At 33.2% G+C, this 20,209-nt stretch overlaps 1 protein-coding gene across 4 annotated transcripts in view; it reads right to left on the reverse strand.

Annotated features, from left to right (window-relative positions):
• Positions 1–7,459, reverse strand: part of LOC128987245 (ubinuclein-2-like) — a 28,507-nt gene extending 21,048 nt beyond the window's left edge. For 3 of the 4 annotated variants that reach the window (XM_054408001.1, XM_054407999.1, XM_054407998.1), the window contains exons 1-4: positions 7,211–7,459; positions 2,246–2,365; positions 1,044–1,127; positions 63–197 (exon numbers count right to left, since the gene is read on the reverse strand). In XM_054408001.1, coding sequence (XP_054263976.1) covers positions 63–197; positions 1,044–1,127; positions 2,246–2,365; positions 7,211–7,372 — 501 coding nt within the window. In that variant the 5' untranslated portion in view covers positions 7,373–7,459. Of the gene's footprint in view, positions 1–62; positions 198–1,043; positions 1,128–2,245; positions 2,366–5,428; positions 5,503–7,210 lie in introns of those variants that run through there. The other variant, XM_054408000.1, reaches the window with a different exon arrangement.
• Positions 7,460–20,209: the final 12,750 nt, after the last annotated feature.

Consider the following 20,209-nt stretch of genomic DNA (forward strand, 5'->3'; position numbering starts at 1 on the left):
TCAACACTGTGTGTTTTTGGAATAGAACTCTAATCTGTAATCATTGAATAACTTTCCGTTACCTTTCGCCCTCGTTTCTTAACCTCGTCCGCGTCCGATTGGTCCGACACTTCCACCCTCTTGAGTTCCAGAGGTCCGCTGTTGATGTAGTAGCCTCCCCATGCCGTCTCCTGATCCTCCTGAAGTGTCTCGTCGTACTGCAACATGGATAAGCGTTGTTTAAGAGGATAATTAATAGTGTTACAAAAGTGTCACCTATTACCAAGGTAATAGGTTATTGAGAATACCCTATTATTTTTGTAACACCGTCTGAACCGTTTGAGCAAGTGAAATAAACTATCTTTCTGAATGTAATATTGTTTACTGCGAGTATTATGAAATTATACAACTTTGTTAAATTACTTAATTACTATTATACTGAGGATCATCTACTTAAATAACAACTCAGTTTTAAAAATCTTTGTACAACCAAATCTACAGTTCTATTGCACCAATTTTAATAATAAATGGGTAGTTGGAAAGCTTAAATATTTTGTGTAGATTCAAATTATTATGAAAGTTAGTTTTGAATGACTTTAGTATGGTAAAAATAAAAAAATAAGTACATTGAAAATAGGGGTTTACACATTTTTTATTTGGAAGCAACTTTTGCCTGCCTTTATTGAGTATTTTCAAGAAATGCTTGATAGTTATTTACTAGAAAATTTAATTCTCTTTCAGAATATCAATTTCCACTATGGTCAATTTCCTTACCATTTAAAAGTTATTTGCAAAAAAGCTAAGCAACCTCCGAATTTGTAGTGGTGAGGAAATACTAAGTTAGAAATATTTTTGTTACACTTTGTACAACCAAATCTACAGTTTGCCGAACTTTTGTGAATATAGCTAGGATCGAACCAGTTCCCTTTACCGCAAATACTGTGGAGACACTAAACACAAACTTATCAAATTAGTAGATGTAACGGTAAATATACGTGACAAAAATCAACTTAATTTTTAAAAAGCTGATATATCTCTGTTTTTATCTTTGTGTCAATACTTACAGCATCCGTGTTATCGATGAACGGATCAGTTTCATCGTAGCCGGCTCCGAGTTCTGCGTAAGATTTGAGCTTCTTCCTATCGCCCTGGAATAAAAATACACACCAGTGAGAAATTAAAAATTTAACCACAACACTGAAAAAAGTTATATTTGGTTGGATGTAGAGATGGGTGTTATTTAACGTAACAGGGTAAATAACATTGTTGATAAATTGTAACCTGTTATCAAGATAACACGTTACTCGGAAAAACCCTGTTATTTTTGTAACGCTGCGCTCATTGGCTTATGAATTGATCTCCTGTACCGGTTCCGTCAGGATCAAAGTCCTGAAAGCAACAAAAAGTCAACAAAAGTTATTTAAAATAATAAAATGTGAGAAAACGTTCCATTCCAGCTGGAGTTTAACGTACATGAGAACTGTACATAGTGTGGCAACATTAACACCAACAATAATTATGGAAAAACTGGAACGTAACGTCCAGCTAGGTAACACCCATGCTAGAATTAAGTTACAGTATATCCGGGCCGAAAAGAACGAACACGGCCAGTAACATGGTAGAGCAATAACACCCAGCGAGAATTTTGTTACATTACGGCCAAACTGGAACGAATAAACCACCCGCAGAGAGTAACGCCAAGCTGGAATAATAACGTTACAGCCCAGCCGAGCCAGAACGAACATACGGCCAGTAACAGGGTAGAGCAATAACACCCAGCGAGAATTTCGTTACATGCCCGCCAAGCTGGGGCTGGGATGTCACCTGGATGTCACGGTGGAGGAACGGACCTGTAACAGGTTACAAAATTAACAGGTTACTGTAACCTGTTACCAAGTTGTAATGGAACGGTGTAACACGTTTCTCAAAAGTAATGGGTAATTCCCATCTCTAGTTGGATGAATATCCAATATCTAGTAGGCTACATGATGTAGGAACTCTTTACCTTAGGTACCTATGTTTCTCTTGTTGACAATTAAGACTGTTAGTTAGTTATCCAAACATGGAAGGTAAGACTTATTTATCAAGTTGTTCACACCCAAAAATAAAAACAGACTAAAGAAAATAAAAAAATAAAAACTGGTTAGTTGGTGGCTCTGCTGGTGCTGGTAACGATAACAGTTTGGGTATTTTTTGTAACTAAGATTAGGCCTAATGTATTCCTTTTGTAAATATTCAATTGCATAACTTCTAAGTCTAAACTTACATATTTGGCCTCAAATTGTCGGGCAATACGTTTGACGTCTTCGTCGTTATCTTCAAAAGGATCGAGACATCCATTGGGTTTTTTATCCTTTTCTTCTCTATGCTTCTTTAATTTCTTCCGCTGAAATCACAAAAATAAACTGCCATTATCTAACTTAGGCCTATATTGCTTATAATCCTACAGATATTCTTAAAACATCCAAGTTACCTACTTAAATTTCACACAGAGACAATTTTGAAAGTTAAATCAAAGAGTTGTTTAAATAGACATCCCAATCAATAATTTTTTGCATTTTAAAGCCATAGTGAAAGTCAAAAAAATTTCCTTCACAAATTATAGCTATTTGAAATGTTTTTGGTACTTGTTGGCTACAGTAATTTCATCGACCAAGGATTAACTTTGATTGGATATACCTGTAAGTTAACTGTCCACAAAAATATTCAGTGCCCAATTAATAGCCTAGGCAAAGGCTCCAGTAAATTTAAACCAGCTGGTCTTTGAGAAAGCATAGTATTTCTCCGTCAGATAATTTTGGTCTATGATAAAGTTGTATAAAATACTTGAGCCAAATTCGATGTCAATATTTTTGAAAAGATTTATAGGTCATTAAATTTGGCTCTATATGCTAATTTTAACAGTTTGCAGATTTTTTGGGACCGACAGTGCTTCTAACTTTTATTCTTTGTAAGTTAGTTTTTTCACTTTGTAGCTTAATGAAATGGAGGTCTCGAATATTTTTTACATAGTACTCCATAGGCCTTTTAACTTAATCTTAGTATTGAATTATTTAACTTATTGCCTTTAAAAGTAAAATTTTATTATAAATTTACAGTATTCTATAGTATTACATCTACCATAGCCATAATGTTCTACCACTTCACCTAAACAATAGAGAAAAATAAATTATCAACAATTCACAAAATATCACAAATTATTCATGAAATGAAAAACATAAACATAACTGTAAACAATCCTACTTTGACAGTTCTCATTGTGAATCACAGTTTTTTGTTGCTGCTTAGTTCAAATTAGCTGTTTTCATAAATGTAAAAAAAATATAGTGCTGCACCCTGTTGGTAAATCAAATTTATAACTTTTTAATTCTTTTCCATATCATAGAAGTAGAACCAACTTTTTTAGTTGAAACAGCTGACTAAATTCTTTCCCTTTAAATATGAATACTCGGTTAACATGGGGAATTACTGGGGCGGAGCCCGAAAGGATTTTTGAGATAAGAGTATGCCTATATGTTAATCGGGAATGTAAGCTACCATCATGCCAAATTTCAGCCCAATCCGTCCAGTGGTTTATGCGTAATTGAACTTCAAACAAACACACAAACTTTCACATTTATAATATTAGTAAGATAAATCAGAGTCCTAGCTTAAAAAGTAGGCCTAACCATCCTCAGCCTGTTTGAACGCTAGGCAGTTGGAAAAGTCGCTTTAAGCCTCTACATTCATTCGTAGGCGGGTAACTTACAGTTAGGCATACTCCGTAAACATCAAATAGAGTTATGATCTATTTATGTTTCTATTGACGTTTAATAAATGAAACTGTAATAAGCTTATTCAACCAAAAACTAAAATATATTTTTGAAAAAAGTTATCAAAACAAACAATAGGCTTAACTAAAACTAATAGCCTAACGGTTAGAAAATTTTTTAAGTTTCTTCCATTTTCAGTAACTTAGCACAAATTTAAAACTAAGTTAGGGATAAGTTAGTTAAGTTAGGGATAAAATAAAGAAACTACTTTATAAATGTTTTTATTGTTTTATCCTAGGTCTAAGTTATGGTAAAATTAAATTTAATGTGATAAAGTTATTTTTCCTCCTTCCTAAGTTAGGCTATATTTTTCCCTCCACCTACATTCTAGAATCTTTGCTTTTTAAAACAAAACTTTTCTGATTTTGACTTCTCTAGGCCTACTAAAAATCAATACACATTGTGCAATTAACTTAATTTGTCAATTCTTAAACATGAAACTTCTTTTTTTCAAAAAACACACATCGTACATTGGCATAAAGCTTTTAAACTCACTTCCCTTACCCCTTAAGTTTGAACCAAGCCTTTCAAAATTAAAAAAAGCAGTTAAAACATGAATTGCTAAGTTTAGTATTTATAACCTGTTAAACTTAAGTACAGCATCCAAGAATTCCTCAAATGTTTTGAAAACTTTAATAGGTTAATAGGCTATGTATGTAACTTAATTGTTATTAGGCTTAGGAGGTATAACTTAAGCTAGTATTTTTGTACTGTTGTGACGGTAGCTAAGTTAATGCAAATTGTAGGCCTAAACTTATTAACTTATTGTTACTTTGGCACAGTAAAATTATTTGATTTGTTTTAAATCGAATCAAATTATAATCAAAATAAGTTAATAATATTTAATCTGATTGGATACATAAGGTAATTAACTTAAGTTAGTGATTGATTTAGTTGGTTAAAACTTATTAACTTAATGCAGTTTTGTAAATTTTGTTGAAGCACTAAATTTAAGTTTAGGCACAATGTTTACAAAAATGTGCAACAACAACTTAAGTTAAGTTTAATTAAACTTGATAACTGAAATAATTTAATATTTTACTTTTAAAATTAAGATATCGAAATTTTAGACCTATAATTACTTGCCTTTAGTTATTAGGTAATTAAAATAATAAAACTTAAGTTAAATTATTAAAATAAAATTATACCAAAGTATAAAATCAAATTACTTACCTAACTTAACTTATAAATTAAAACGTTCTAATAAGTTAGCAATTAGCCTAACTTAAGTTATTTTACCCATTAGAACAAATTTTCCAATAAAATATATTAAGTTAACCTATATACAAGTTAATGGGCAAATTTTTTTACTAAAAAAATGTGAACTACCATTTTATTAACTCACTTAATAAATCTCTGCATTAAGGAGTTTTCATTTTTATATTAAACTCCTCCATTAAAACTACCAATTTAAACTTTCTCATCTTATTTCTTATTTTTTAGCCTCAAACAATAAGCTACGCGTAATTTAACACGTTTACATTTCAGCACGTCAATGCATCTCACTTTGTTTATTTACATTATGCAGACAACATTTGAGGTTAGATGAAATGGCGATGTACGAACGCTAGCGATTGTTACGTACGAAACAAAGATGGTCGCTATATTTCCATCATGTCTGCTCGCGCTATTCCAACCTCAAAGTCCAAACGAAATGTCAGCCGCCAGACCCTCGCTTCAATCATTTATTATCTCTCTCCAACTCGGCGACACCACGGGACCAAGGTACAATAAACCCTCCCCCTCATATCTAATACCCCCTCCACTTCACTTACCCTCCCTACTTATAAAAAACCCTTGTAATAAAAATGCAAGTTTCATTTTCACACAATACGCAAGTAATAAAAAACTTCAGGTATGCATTTGAGACACATCTGAAATCACGTACACATCTGAAGTTGTACTACGCGAGTCACGCGTGAAAAAGGAAAACGGGCGCGTAGCTTAAAAGTGAACGTAGTAATTAGTTTAATTAATTACTCGGGTAATTACTATTGTTAAAATCTAAAAATAACCGAGTCGTTAAAGATACAATAATCGTAACGACTAAAAATTGTTTGGGAAATATAACAAAATTACATTATTGATGAGTACCTATTGTACTAATTAAAATTGATTGAATTCATATAAATAGTGAATAAAGGCAACAATAACAATATAATTGTTATACAGATAGTAACAAGGTAGTGACAATAGTTATAAATATACGTCTTATTCAATTGATTTCAATTTGTTTATATCGTGCAAACCAAATAGCCTACATCAGCAAAGATAAGGTTTACAAAAATCCAAATTAAATTGATTACGCATTATTAATCAATTTCAATATAATAAATTAATACAATTAATTAAATCATGCTAAACTCGCATGATTCTACAATCAAACAGTTTAAAACTCTTCAACTCTTTGAAGAGTCACTGTAGTGCCAGTGCCACAGAGGCAAGTGAAAGGTAATTTATTGTCAATGTGGGGGAGGGGGGAGGGGTAATTAATTTATTTCGACAAAATTCCTTGAAACCCTACATAGATATGTTATTTGAGACAAATAGAACATAAGTTAGGACAAAACTATGAAAATGGTGATCATAAAGGCGCTCTGGCGGTAACAGCTTGTATAAAAAAGTAATTAAACTACTTAAACGATAATAATTATGCATATGTGGAAACGATAATATTAAAACACACCACGGAAATAATCTGATTTATCAACGTTAAAAATTTTAAATGATGTGGGTTTGCTCAGTAGAGAGGAGTCTGTATAAACCAGACATTTACGTTAACTTTGTGATTTGGGGTTAATGACAGTTAACACGAAGGCTAATACGGAACAAAAACATTAGGTTTCAACCAATATTGACTAGAAAACTAGCCTTTATCGCTATTGTCATGTATTATAGAAATAATTTACAAGGATAGCGCGAGGAACGCCCAGGACGAGGTAGGCGGCAAATCCTGGGAATACTGTCTTAAATCTCCCTTCCAGGAGAAAAAGATCGATCGAAATACAATATAGGACACGACATTCACAATGACTAGGCTTGTACGTGGTAGAAAGGATAAAAATGCAATGGGTTTCTGTGAAATTGAGAAGATAAAATACCTAACCTAAAAATTGGCCTATCTAGACATTTGACACGTCCACTATTGTTAAAATAGCATTACAGTCATGCATATGGCGACACAGAATAGCATATTACTTTACAGTAAATGGGGGGCATGCAGCACTTGTTCCTAAAGCTAAAAGTTAATGTTAAGATTGCTGAAACTGGGACTATCACAACCTCTGAGGGAAAGCAATATTTACTAGGGTTAGGAATTGTTCTGAAGGACAACCTATTGCCAAGTTAAAATATAGTATCAGGTTTACTAAATCCATGCGTTTGAACAAGAATCGTTACCATTTTCAGTTATAACTTACCTCTTCCGTCTTCACAGCTGCAACATAGTCGAACACAGGACACGAATTTTCATTGGGATCAGATAAAGTAAAGGTTAACCTAACAGTTTTTTGAGGTGACTTGCTGGATTTTTTATCACTCTTTCCAAACGGTGTTAATGTAGCACGTCTTTGTTCTGACATTATACACTGTACACATTTCAATAGATCACAAACCTTCTAAGTTTCCACTTCACCATCATAACTGACAACACACACATGTCGCCATCTTCGGCACGCACGGCACAACTGATTGAAGCCTGGCCCAGTAGACAGCGCGCCAGTAGTAAACAAACTATATGACAGCTGCGTTTGATAGAAAACCGTAGAAAACAGGACAAAGAGGAAACAACTTTGAACTTGCGATTTGTAACTTGTATATGTAATAAAATATGAATCTTATTAATTAATTACTTTTTATAACAAATTGAACACATTTTCTTTATAAGGGAAGACACTTAAAGGTTGCACTTAAGTTTACGTCCTACATTTACTATTATACATTATACATTAACTACCAACTGATTATAAAATAAAACTGTTCTAAACGGTTCTAAACTAAACCTAATCTTAACTAAACTGCAGTATGTGAGCAAGGCCCCACGGCCTTGATGTGAGTAAATGTAGGACGTAAACTAAAGTGCAGTCCACTTAAATATCCGACTTTAAGTTAATATAAAAATTTAATACTAACCCTATTAAATACTTCACCTTTATCAGATAATTTTTTTAATTAAATTAAATTCAAATATTCTTGATTTAAATGCATTTATACAATGGTACAACAAATAGTGTCAACTTCCGTTTTGATCTCATGACTGGGACGGGCGTCGTCGTCCTCCAGCTACTAGGAGGTTACGAATTGTGGATATTTATAGGCATGCACTGTGGATTCGATACTCCCTTGTGTGGATTAACATCCGCACGGGTGAGTACTGCAGTACTATCCTGATAATTAGACCAATTCTTATATACCAAAGGCAAAAATGTGGTTCGGATTCCACTATAAACTGTAGGTCCCTTAGTTGCCATTAGCTGTATGGGCTATTAATTAACAAGCTGTGTCTAAGGAATATGTCGGCCTTAGTCACTAACAAGACTACAAGATCGCGCCACTCGATCCTACACTCATCTCCATTCATACTTGGCTTAAAATACCTACTTTGTATGGTCGCCATTTCATTGAAAAGTATTAAAGTATTAGCTTAATTGATTTATAGAGGATTCTCAGTGAGGTAAACATTAATCTAAATTAGGAAATTATTATTTGACCAGTGAAAATCTGGTACCGTATGTTTTATCTATGCTGGTACGTATTTCAATCATCTGTCACCGTCTTTAAGAGGCGGTCGGATAGAGCCCCGTATCCCACATTCTGCAGGCGTTACGAGCAACAACACAGTTCTCCCAAAACAGATGGTTGTAATAGTACCACCTTAGGCCACCAGTTTCGTGGCTGTCGCATGGCGGGATCTGAGATTGTTGACAACCCTGTGTGACCTAGAAACTGGAAAGCATCAACTCGACTACCCTCAGCCAGTGTTCTAGCCCTTGTCTTTTGTTCCACCGCATGTTTCACTTTCACTGCTCGCTACCTTCGCTCACCCACCCTTTTCGTCTCAGCAGGTCTCAGTTCGTCACCCAATATGCACAGCAATATGCACAATATGCTAATTTTCCACACTCAAAAAGACTGTTTTGTTGATACAAATAGCTCTTTCAGTAAGACATTTTGATTTACACACTTAATTTTAATTTAAAATAATACATGATAACGTATTCAATTATAAATAATATACTAGAGCTACTGAGCTCAATAATATAAATACTAGGCCTATCCCATACTTTTTTTATACAAATAAATTACATTTTTCAATCACAGTTCTTGATGGAAATTTATAAGCATCATAACAGATGATAAGTTTATGGAAAAGTACATCAAAGGGTGGAATAAGTCTACATTATTATCCAATTTTTTTTTATTTACCAACATATTGGTTGTGTTTATAGAAATACAGTTTGTTAGACCGCATAATGAGTCGTACATTACATATTTAGATAAAAAAGTATTTATATGTACACAAACTGCAAACATTAAATCAAGTTAAAATAAATTTGATACATTTTTTAAAACTTACATGAATTAAAAATACCATAAATAAAACCATAAATAAAAAATACCCCCGCCGCAGCAAACCTGACGCCTAAGCGAATTTCCATTTGGCTGAATTGATTTTCAATTGATCTATTTAATTCTATTAATAACATTAGGTTTAACGAGTACCTAGGTTTGCTGCTACAAGGAAACTAATAAAGTTTGTGTTTTGAGTAAAATAATTATTGCTTAGTATAAAATGAATATATTTGCCAAGTTTGATCAAAAGATATCCATAAACAAGCAAACTACAACATTTTACAATATTCTCCATAAGAATAACATGGGAATTTTAAATTTACCATTTTTTTAGTTTTATCTCCGTAACCAATAACCGTACAAAACACTTTGATATACTGAATTGTTTGTTTTTTTAAGCTCTTTAAGAAGGTTTAGACAAAAATTGGGAAATTTTGTGTTTTGAGGGTCAAAAGTGAGAAAAACCAATTTTTACCCCATAAAACCCTGTTCCCATGGTCCAATCATGCTGGATCGCGAACTCATTCAAGTTTATCCCGCCTTACACCTTCAAACCAAATTTCATCAAAATCGGATAAAAAATATTCAAGTTATCGTGTTCACGGACACACACACACACACACACACACACACATATATATATATATATATATATATACATATATAAAAATTTGAACGAGTGGTGTTTTTGGCCTCTGGGGACATCAAAATGAAAAAGTAAATCGGTCCCGGGCCTAAGTCTTACCATGAGACCTACGGTAATAGCTACTTCCCTATAGGGAAATTCGCTAAAAGTAATTTGCATAAAATTATGTTATAAATTATCTTCTATAACTCAATTAAAATTTATTTATCTCACCTGTCGTAAATTGTTTAATCTTTAATAACAAAACAGAAAGAATGTAATCTACTAATGTTTACCTTTTATTTTCATTGAAGCGTTGCAATCCTCTTGAAATTCTTCGTTTTGACTTCCGTTTCGATAGCGGCGGTCGCGATTTTGTCATGGTGGGAACAACACTGAACTAGTAACTGTATCGAACACCACACTACAACTGACCACTTGGGGTTTTATTTTACCCAGAATATTAGGCCTGTAACGGGACATCGCAATTCCAAGATAATCCATGAGTCGGAAGCCGGCTTGGCAACGACGCAGCGCTGGTCCGGAGGGTGGCTGTGGTTCCTGGAAGACCTTAATCGGATATACCACGTACAGTATATCAGGAAATGCTTTTGTTCCACTGGACCTTGTTTTCTTGTTGGCAAATAGTTTATGTCAAACTGTGTATTGCAGCAGCTATTTTTACACAGATAAGTCCGTAATCAACGTACTAAGTATGACCAAAAGAGACGTTTATTCTAACGGAACTTGTTTTATATTGATGAATAGTTTGTATCAAACCGGGTGTTGAAGAACTACTTTTGTCAAATAGTTAGTTGTTCAAGTTTAAAGTTAGTTAGTTTTATAAGATTAAAAGTTAGATGAAACTGAAATAAGTTGAGAGTTTGGTTCACAGTTTTTGTATTTTCATAGTAACAATTATAAGTTCAAAACAATAACAAATGAATTATAACCAGCTGGCATTTAATATATTAATGTAATCCATGCCTTTGGCACAACTTTTATCTCTGATAACAGTAATATTTTAATACATAAATACACAGTCCGAAAATATTAGATTCTTAGATTCCTGTGAATTAAATATCATCATTTCCTTGGCATTATAATACATCAGGGATGTAACGGCATAACGTTATTTATTTATTTAAACGGATCTGTGGCCAGTTTAAATGAATTGTATTTGGCGCGGTTTGAAAACGTGCTCTGTAGGCCACAATCGACTGTGCTGCCATCCGCCGGGACATCGTCGAACTAGTACTCAGTCGGCAAGCAAGGCTTTTTTGCAAGCTTTTACAAAAAAATACAAAACTTAATGTTAACCATCGAAAAATAAATATCTGTCACACTCAATACACTAATGAATATATGCTCTTCAATATGGCGTTTGAACTAGAATTGTTTATAGTGCCAGTCATTTTATATTTTAGCAGAAAGTATTGCAATTCCTTATGGGAAATGTAAGAAATGATTTATTTTATATTCGGCTTATAATTAAACATTATGATTTTTATATTGTACAGTCTTAATCCTACATACATTTACAATGTTTTGAGTGTGGGAAATAATTTTTGGAACACGGATAGACCAGAAAACGAGGAATTATTATATGCGCTCCATGTTAAAGTGACGGCCAGTGCCGGCAGCCGAGAATCTCTGTCCGACCGCCTCTTAAGAATTTGGTCGTATAAAATCAGCTGTGCAAGGTGTCGGAAATTACGATGACTATAACAGACTAGGGGAAACCCGTCGAAATCGACGGTTACTTTCAAGGCTTACATTAATTCATCTAACTGCGATGAATTGGGTGAAATATACATTTTTTGAGCATTTAACATTGTTCAAAGAGTAAGTGTAAAAACAATAACAATATTGCGTTAGTTGCCAAATTTGGTTGTTCATTCAATGATTAAAATATTTTCTATCCTGTACGTCATCGGAGTTATTATTAGTATGTTGTATGGTATTTCTTCCTTTGGTAGAACCTTTAAATAGTATTTAAATCGTATTGGTGGATCTTGTAGTTAAACACTTCCGCGACTTCACCAGTGTTTGAGAAAAAATATATGTTTGTTGAGAAGACACGTTCTAACTTCAAAGGGAAGTATATCCGTTACAGTGTAAGTTTGATTTTCCTTCGTCACGTCGCGTCAGTTCATATCGTACTTCTGTGCCAATGAATGAACCCTCTAGCATAGTTTTGAGAAATTGACTGTGAGGTTACTGATAAAGCTGGAATTCCTTGACATGGGGGATGTCAGTTAGTTGTCTCGGCCTTATCAATAACATAAAGTTGTCAATATAATCTCTCTACGGAATGTTAGGTGTAGTGGAATACATGAAGTAAAGTTGGCTTTTATTCTTGAACTGTTAGGAGCCTCCTAGTTCATATGATCTTGGCGGCTTCATTGGCAATAAATAATGCAAATGACAGCAATTGAACATTTCCAAAAAGCAAAAATACTGTAAAATGGCTGTTACGTATATATTGACGTTTACATATTGTTAATCAACGTATATGATAAATACTTTAATCCTTTAATACGTTTTTTTTATGGCGACCATTCATATATAGTAGGTAAGCCAAGTATGAATGGAGATGAGTGTAGGATGAGTGGCGCGATCTTGAAGTCTTGTTAGTTACTAAGGCCGACATTCCTTAGATACAGCTGTTAATTAATAGCCCATACAGCGAATGGCAACCAAGGGATCTACAGTTTTATAGTTGAATTGGAACCCAATTTTTTTTGCATTGTTATTTATGAATTGGTATAATTATCAGGATAGCACTGCGGGTTGTCGTAGTACTCACTCGGACGGACGTTAATCCACACCAGGGAGTATCGCATCCACAGTGCATTCCTATAAATATCCACAATTGGTGACCTCCTAGTAGCTGGATTACAGGACGACGCCACCCGTCCCAGTCAAAGGATTATGTGATATAGTTTAAAAGGAATATGACCTTTCTGTCATGAGAGTAGCTGCTTAAATAGTATTTTCTCTTTGTACCATATTTTACAGCCAAAATGTCGTGTTATTTTCAATAATGTTACTAATTCAGTGCGCCAAAGTCCGTAATATAGGCAGGTGCAAATTATTTGTCAAGATAGGTACCATTTTAGGCAATGTTTCTAAGTTTGGATTTTATTAGACACAATAAGAGCAGATATTTCTACATAAATATTTGATATTTTGTAGAATAATATGATAAAATGTAGGCAAAAGTGGTGAAAAAGGCACACACCAACCCGTACAATAGATATAAGATAGTTCAATAAGAAATAATTTAAGAATTGCTGTGATAAAATGATTTTCCACTGATTTCGTAATGGAACGTTATATTGCAAAACATGGCATGATAAAGAAGAAAATCAATTTTAAAATCAGAAAATAACATTGCAAATACTTATTTGGTAGAATTCAACTCCCAATAAATATGTGTTGTTTGAAATACAATTTTAAAATGAACAGCTGTTTCATTAAAAAGTATTATTCTCATGGCCAAAATGTAAACAACTCTGTGGAGGGATCTTTAAAGGCTTCTGGGGCAGAGTCCTAAGGGATTTTGCTTAGTTTTTCTTTTGATAACTCATCTACAGACCAAGACCTTTCTTTGGACACCTCTACCAAGTTTCTACGCCCAACCGTTCTCTCAAATTAGTGGGGACAAAGTTTCCAATCAAATATTTAGATTCCCCCATGTTAATCTTATGGGAAAAACTCCAACTTTGATGGCCTGTGGGGCAAAGCCCGAGGATTTTTACTACATGAATTGGTGAAAGGGGGTGTCTACACAAAAAATATTTTATTTTGACTCGTCGTTTGTAAAAATCCGTCCATTATTAACGGAGGAGTAGTGTTTTCAAGAAATCGCCTTCACGTATTATATACAGGGTTAGGCAAAAGTCTGGAACCCCCTAGTTAACCTAATAACGCATTGCAGTAGCAAAACCAAAGTCGACACATATTTACAACATAAGAAATACCACTTTTTCATCAAAGTTACAACTTTGCCCCGGCCCCAAAAATGGGCTATTTCGGGGGCAGCCCCAAATTTTAAAATGATAACACCTATCATGTGTTCCATTACCCCTCATTTCAAGGGTTTCTAAAAGAAATTACATGGCTCAAATCTGAGGTCAATATTGCACCCCTAATCAAAATGGCAGCCATTTTAATTATTTAAGATGAGCAAGCAAGATCAAGTCTGGACACCCCCAGTTAACTTTAAAAATTTCATATTTACCGACCAAAATGTGAATTCTCTTTTTTATAAAGGTATGCTAAGTTTATTTTTCCTGCTATACCCTGTTAAAAAGTTAATAGGGGATATTTCAAAATCACTGCTCTTTTGATTAGGGGTGCGATGTTGATATCTAGTTTGCGCCATGTAATTTGTTTTGAGAAACCCTTTAAAAAGAGGGGTCACATGATAGGTGTTTAAAAATTTAGGGCTGCCCCCAAAATACCCAATTTTTGGGACCGGGTAAAAGCTCTAACTTTAATGAAAAAGTGCGTTTTGTATGTTGTAAACATGTGCCGAGTTTGGTTTTCCCACTGCCACACGTTATAAAGTTAACTAGGGCTGTCCAGACTTTATCTTGCTTGCTCATCTTAAATTAAAATGGCTGCTATTTTGATTTGGGGTGCGATATTGACCTCCGATTTGTGCCATGTAATTTGTTTTGAGGAACCCTTTAAAATGAGGGGTCACATGATAGGTGTTTACATTTGAAAATTTTGGGCTGCCCCCAAAATACCCCATTTTGGGGACCGGGTACAAGTTCTTACTTTGATGAAAAAGTGCAATTTATTATGTTGTAAATATGTGCCGAGTTTGGTTTTCCTACTGCAACGTGTTAAAAAGCTTACTGGGGGGTTCCAGACTTTTGCCTAACCCTGTATAAGGATAAGATCATAGCTTAAAAGATGCTCTGTGGCTGGGGAAGAACCATTAATTGCTAATACCTACCTCTATGTAGAGAATCTTGATCGGTCTACCCTCAGTCTTCAGACGATAAACCTGACAAATAACTACTGAACAATAAGCTCCGTCACTTTTAAAACAATAAACCCAGCATGAAAGCAGACCAGGTTGATCATTGGATTAATTTACAACTCACAAAGTCCTCTTTTTAAGAGGAAAGGTAGGTGATCATCTGACGACCCAAAATTTTGTCGAGTCCCATATCGTATCAATAGTTGAGACGGGGACGCCACAAAAAATAATTTGGTTGCAAACGGACTAACTTACTGTTTAAAGAGGGGGTTATAAATATACAGATATTTGTGTACTGGGGTCTGGACCTACATTATGGGGAGCTGGTTGTCCAACCTTCTGCCACCATTGTATCCATATTGTCCCTTTATTTTGATTTGTAACTAATTAGGTTGAGGTTCGGTACCTCAAAATTTAAAAAAATATATATTTTTTTATATTTTTATATTATTCTCGGTTTTTTCTGATTTCAGAAACATATAACTTAAACAATAGATAAAATTTTTCGAAAATAATGCAGCACTCAGGTTTTAGCTCCAAAAAGAGATTGAGTGAGAAAAGTGAGAGTGCGATTAAACTCGTTTTTCCGAAAGTTTAGTTTTTTTATATAAAATGTACCTTTTCTCAAAAACTATTAAAGCTAGAGCCCTGAAATTTTAACCACTTATTTATTAGGTGTAACAGGTAATTTTAACACATGGGTTTTGTTCTAGTTAGGTTTTAACTGATTTTAGGAATGCCTAATTAATAAATTTCATGACATTTTTTGTTTTTCAAAAAAAAATTTTTTTAATCCCTAAAAGTTTATACATTTTAAAATCCCTGTGTTAAATTGTTGCTAAGGTTACCATAAACAACCTACAAAAATTGCATTGTCATAGTTGCTATGGTTTTTGAGAAAAGGTACATTATGTTAACATTGCTAACATAGGGGGTACCGAACCCCCTTACTTTTAAGGGATTCTTTATTCTGGCTACTTTTGACACAACTAAACATTCCATGTTAAAGTTGTCGCCATAAATCAAAATGGACGTCCTTGAATGAACCACACATGTGTGGGCTGATGAAAATTACTGATTTTTGTTTAATAAAATACACTTAAAAACCAAGTAAAACTGATAGGATGACATTCCCGCTTCGTACTCCAAAATATATGGTCACGTTAATTATGCATAGCATTTTTATGTCATCAATTAATCAAGCAACAAAAAATACAGAAAATCGAATCTTAGACTGTGGCATACTGTGAGTGGCTTATTCTACAATGTGTCTATTTGAAGGAAAATAGACTATTGATGGTTGTGTAGATGAGATTTACTTCTATCCACTAAGTCAATGCTTTTACTAAAATCTTGTTAAAATTTGAGAATTATTTTGAGGAGGAAGTTCATAATGTTTTACGGGTGGCCATACTTCCTTGTACATATATTATTTCTTCATTCCATTTGTATACTTGCAAAGTACTCAACCTATAGTCAATGGTGCCAGTCTGTTTAAGTTGATTTATATCTCAAGTAAAATTAATTAAATTTGATAACTACAGTATTGATCAATATTTTAACATAACTCAAAAGATTCATTAACACCCACCACAACTTGCTAGAAAGATAAATATTTTACAATAGTAATTATTGAAAATTTGAAAAAGATAAAAATATACAGGGAGACAGTGAGCTAAAGTATAAGTTAAAGGTCCTCCCTTTCATCAATTTAATCTGACTTGATAACCAAATCATACATAATATTATGTGCTTAAAATGTATGAGCTTATTTCCTAATGTTATTTAGACATCAATTTTTGTAAACCTGTAGTTATTTATTTTCACTTATTTAATTTTGAGTGTATGTTATTGTTTGTTTCATGCTATCAGGGTTAAGGATTTTCTGTTTCACTGTTCAACGAAATTACTTTAATGAAGTATTTTTTTTTATTTGAATCAGTCCAGTTGTCTTACCTGCTAACATAAGGTAATTACCTGTTTCAAAAAATGAGTAAACCTTTCAAAAGAGTCTTGTAGTAAAAACTTCAAAATAGTTGAGAGCTAAAAAAGGATAAAAAAAATCTTTATTATTCTATAAAATGAATGTATTTACAAACTTTGAAGTTAACGGAGCAACAAGGTTCTACTATACAGTCGTACAATAAATAAATACTAGCATCAACATGTATTATCAAAAATAGTTTCTTTAGTGTTATTCTTAGTTCAACTAGTACAACCTTTTCCATTATATTCTCAAACCAGTTTCATCCATACATTCTTGATCTGCCAGTAAAAACTGTGTCACCTAGGTATTCATACCATCATTACAATACCAGACGTTTTGACCATGCTAAGATGTGGCATCCTCAGTAGTTTTACCACCGAGTTCAACCTCATCTTTACTTATAATGCTGTGTTTACACCTGAGATTGCAACAAAACGTTAAAAACATATGTTGAAAAACAATGTTGCCAACAAAAGATTTAAACAATTTGTTGTGTGTCACCATAGCTTTAAAAACAATCTGTAACCCAAATACCCCCGCCGCAGCAAACCTGCCGACTAAGCGAATTTCCATTTGTCTGAATTGATTTTCAGTTGAATATATTTTAATAACATTAGGTTTAACGAGTACCTAGGTTTGCTGCTACAAGGAAACTAATAAAGTGTGTTTTTGAGTAAAATATTAATAGCTTAGTACAAAATAAATAAATTTGCCAAGTTTGATCAAAATATATCCATAAACAAGCAAACTACAACATTTGACAATATTCTCCATAAGAATAACATGGGAATTTTAAATTCACAATTTTTTTAATTTTCTCCGTTACTAATAATCGAACAAAAATACTTTTATATACTAAATTATTTGTTTTTTTAAGCTCTTTAAAAAGGTCTAAAGAGAAATCGGGAAATTTTGTGTTTTGAGGGTCAAAAGTGAGAAAAACCAATTTTTACCCCATAAAACCCCCCGTAAAGCCCCGTTCCCATGGTCCGATCGTGCTGGTTCGCGAACTCATTCAAGTTTATCCCGCTTTACACCTTTAAACCAAATTTCATCAAAATCGGACAAAAATTACTCAAGTTAACGCGTTCACGGACGTATATATATATAAAAATTTGAACGAATAGTGTTTTTGGCCTCTGGGGACATCAAAATGAAAAAGTAAATCGGTCCCGGGTCTAGGTCTTACCGTGCCACCTACGGTAATAGCTACTTCCCTATAGGGAAATTCGCTAAAATTTTGTCAAAAGAAGCGTTTTTGAGTTGTTAAATTTTAAAAACACATATTAAACTCGGGAGTAAATGGGACCAAAAGGTGTCACATTTTAGCATGGGTGAAAGTTCTGGTACGGAATTGTAAATAATGGAGATAGAAGATATTATAGTTACTAATTTGACACGGCTCTCTCTGGAAGACCTAGGATGCCATGATAGCAAATGTTTAGCTAACTTTTATAGACAAAAATACACAATTGTACACACAATTTTTTTCTTAGGGTACAATAAATACACTTTAAATTTTCATATGTCTAATAAATTATGCTTTCATAAAATTCACTTCACCAAGAAGTAAACACTTAAATCACAACGAATATCAATAGTAAATTATTTAAATTCATATAAATTTTATACATTTCATTCAACAAATTTATCTTGTAAATATATCTTCTACAGTAACAAAAAAATATTTACAAAAACACAAACACAATTGAACACATTAAGACACAGATTTAACATATACAGATAGCAAAAACAGAAGGAAAAATTGTAAGGTAGATGATTAATGAGTTAATTAATCATGATGATGATTAATCATGTTTAATGATTAATGACTACAATGAAGTAAGATACAAAGGCAATTCAATGGCACACTTAGTTTTTCTAACACTTACATTTTATATTCGCTCCTCTACTATTACTTTTTCAAATGAATGAATATGTTTAGGAAAAATTACAGCTACAATATATGAAACCAGCTTCAATAGTGCAGCATCAACATAAATCGTACATGGTTTACGATCAAAATCCACTAAAACTAAAGACATTAAATTAATCAGTCAGCATTGATGTACATAAAGAATTATTTTACAGAAATCACAATTGAGATACAGTGCTCTATTTCACACAAATACAAATGTACGTATTATTTTACACTTTTTTGAAAGTAATATTTCTGAAATATCTAGGGTCACTTGATGATTTCTGTTAATATACAGACATCATGCATTATAATATATTGTACAAGGTTGACATGATATACAGGGTGTTTCCAAATTGTCTGGTCATATTTTGCAGACTTGTTCCTTGGGCTAAGACAAACATAAAATGTCATACAAGACTTTACAATCCCTAAGAATAATGTATGTGTGTTGTAATGGGTCTACAATGTCTAGATTTCTGTTTGTGAAATTTAAGAATTATTTTATTTCTTGGGAATTTTTCAAGATTGAAAACTCAAAATAGGTTTAAATGTGTATTCTTTTGAGATCAAAAATATAGAAAATTTAAATCCAAATCAAATGAGACCTTGTTTGTTAAAGAATCAAGATTTCCATGAAGATTGCAGATATTTACTTCAACAAAGAATGTATAAAAATGTATTGGCCGATGCTTCCGGTAGCCAATAGGGTATAAGTAGGGACGCCATTAAGATTCTTGTCATTCGCCTATTGGGTCTGATGATGATTGGAGTGTCCAATCGAAATCGATCACCACTTACCATCTGTTTTGTATATTTACCGTCTTGTGAGTAACAGTATAAGCGTAAATATATGTTTTAAGTGTTATAAGACGTTTCTTTTATTTACTTTCCGTGATATATCATGTAAACCTTGTACGATATTTGTCAATAAATATCATTCATTCAACAGTTTAAATTCACATTTAAAAATCAATTGATAAAATAAAGAAAACATAACAATTTCACAACCCTTTGAGTTCCAAAGATTATTCATTGATTTGCTTATCGTTGTTTGATACGTTTTCTCGTCATCTTATGGACATCGAAGATAGCATTACACTGTGTTAAATGGGTGAGGGGGGGTTTACTTAGCGATACGTATCAGACACATTCCTTTAATAAAAATACAAAAAAATCATCAAAATCAGTTAGTCATATAATAAGATACGTCCACATCTGTCATGCTACATTGTATTTGTTCTAATTACATTGCTGCATGTAATTGTTTTAGAATGTAAAACCACAAAATGATACAATATTGCCCAGTGTTGTAGTG

The sequence above is a fragment of the Macrosteles quadrilineatus genome, unplaced genomic scaffold, assembly GCF_028750875.1.
Source record: "Macrosteles quadrilineatus isolate MER2022 unplaced genomic scaffold, UCM_ALF_1.0 Scaffold_2__2_contigs__length_208266976, whole genome shotgun sequence".
NCBI lineage: Eukaryota > Metazoa > Arthropoda > Insecta > Hemiptera > Cicadellidae > Macrosteles > Macrosteles quadrilineatus.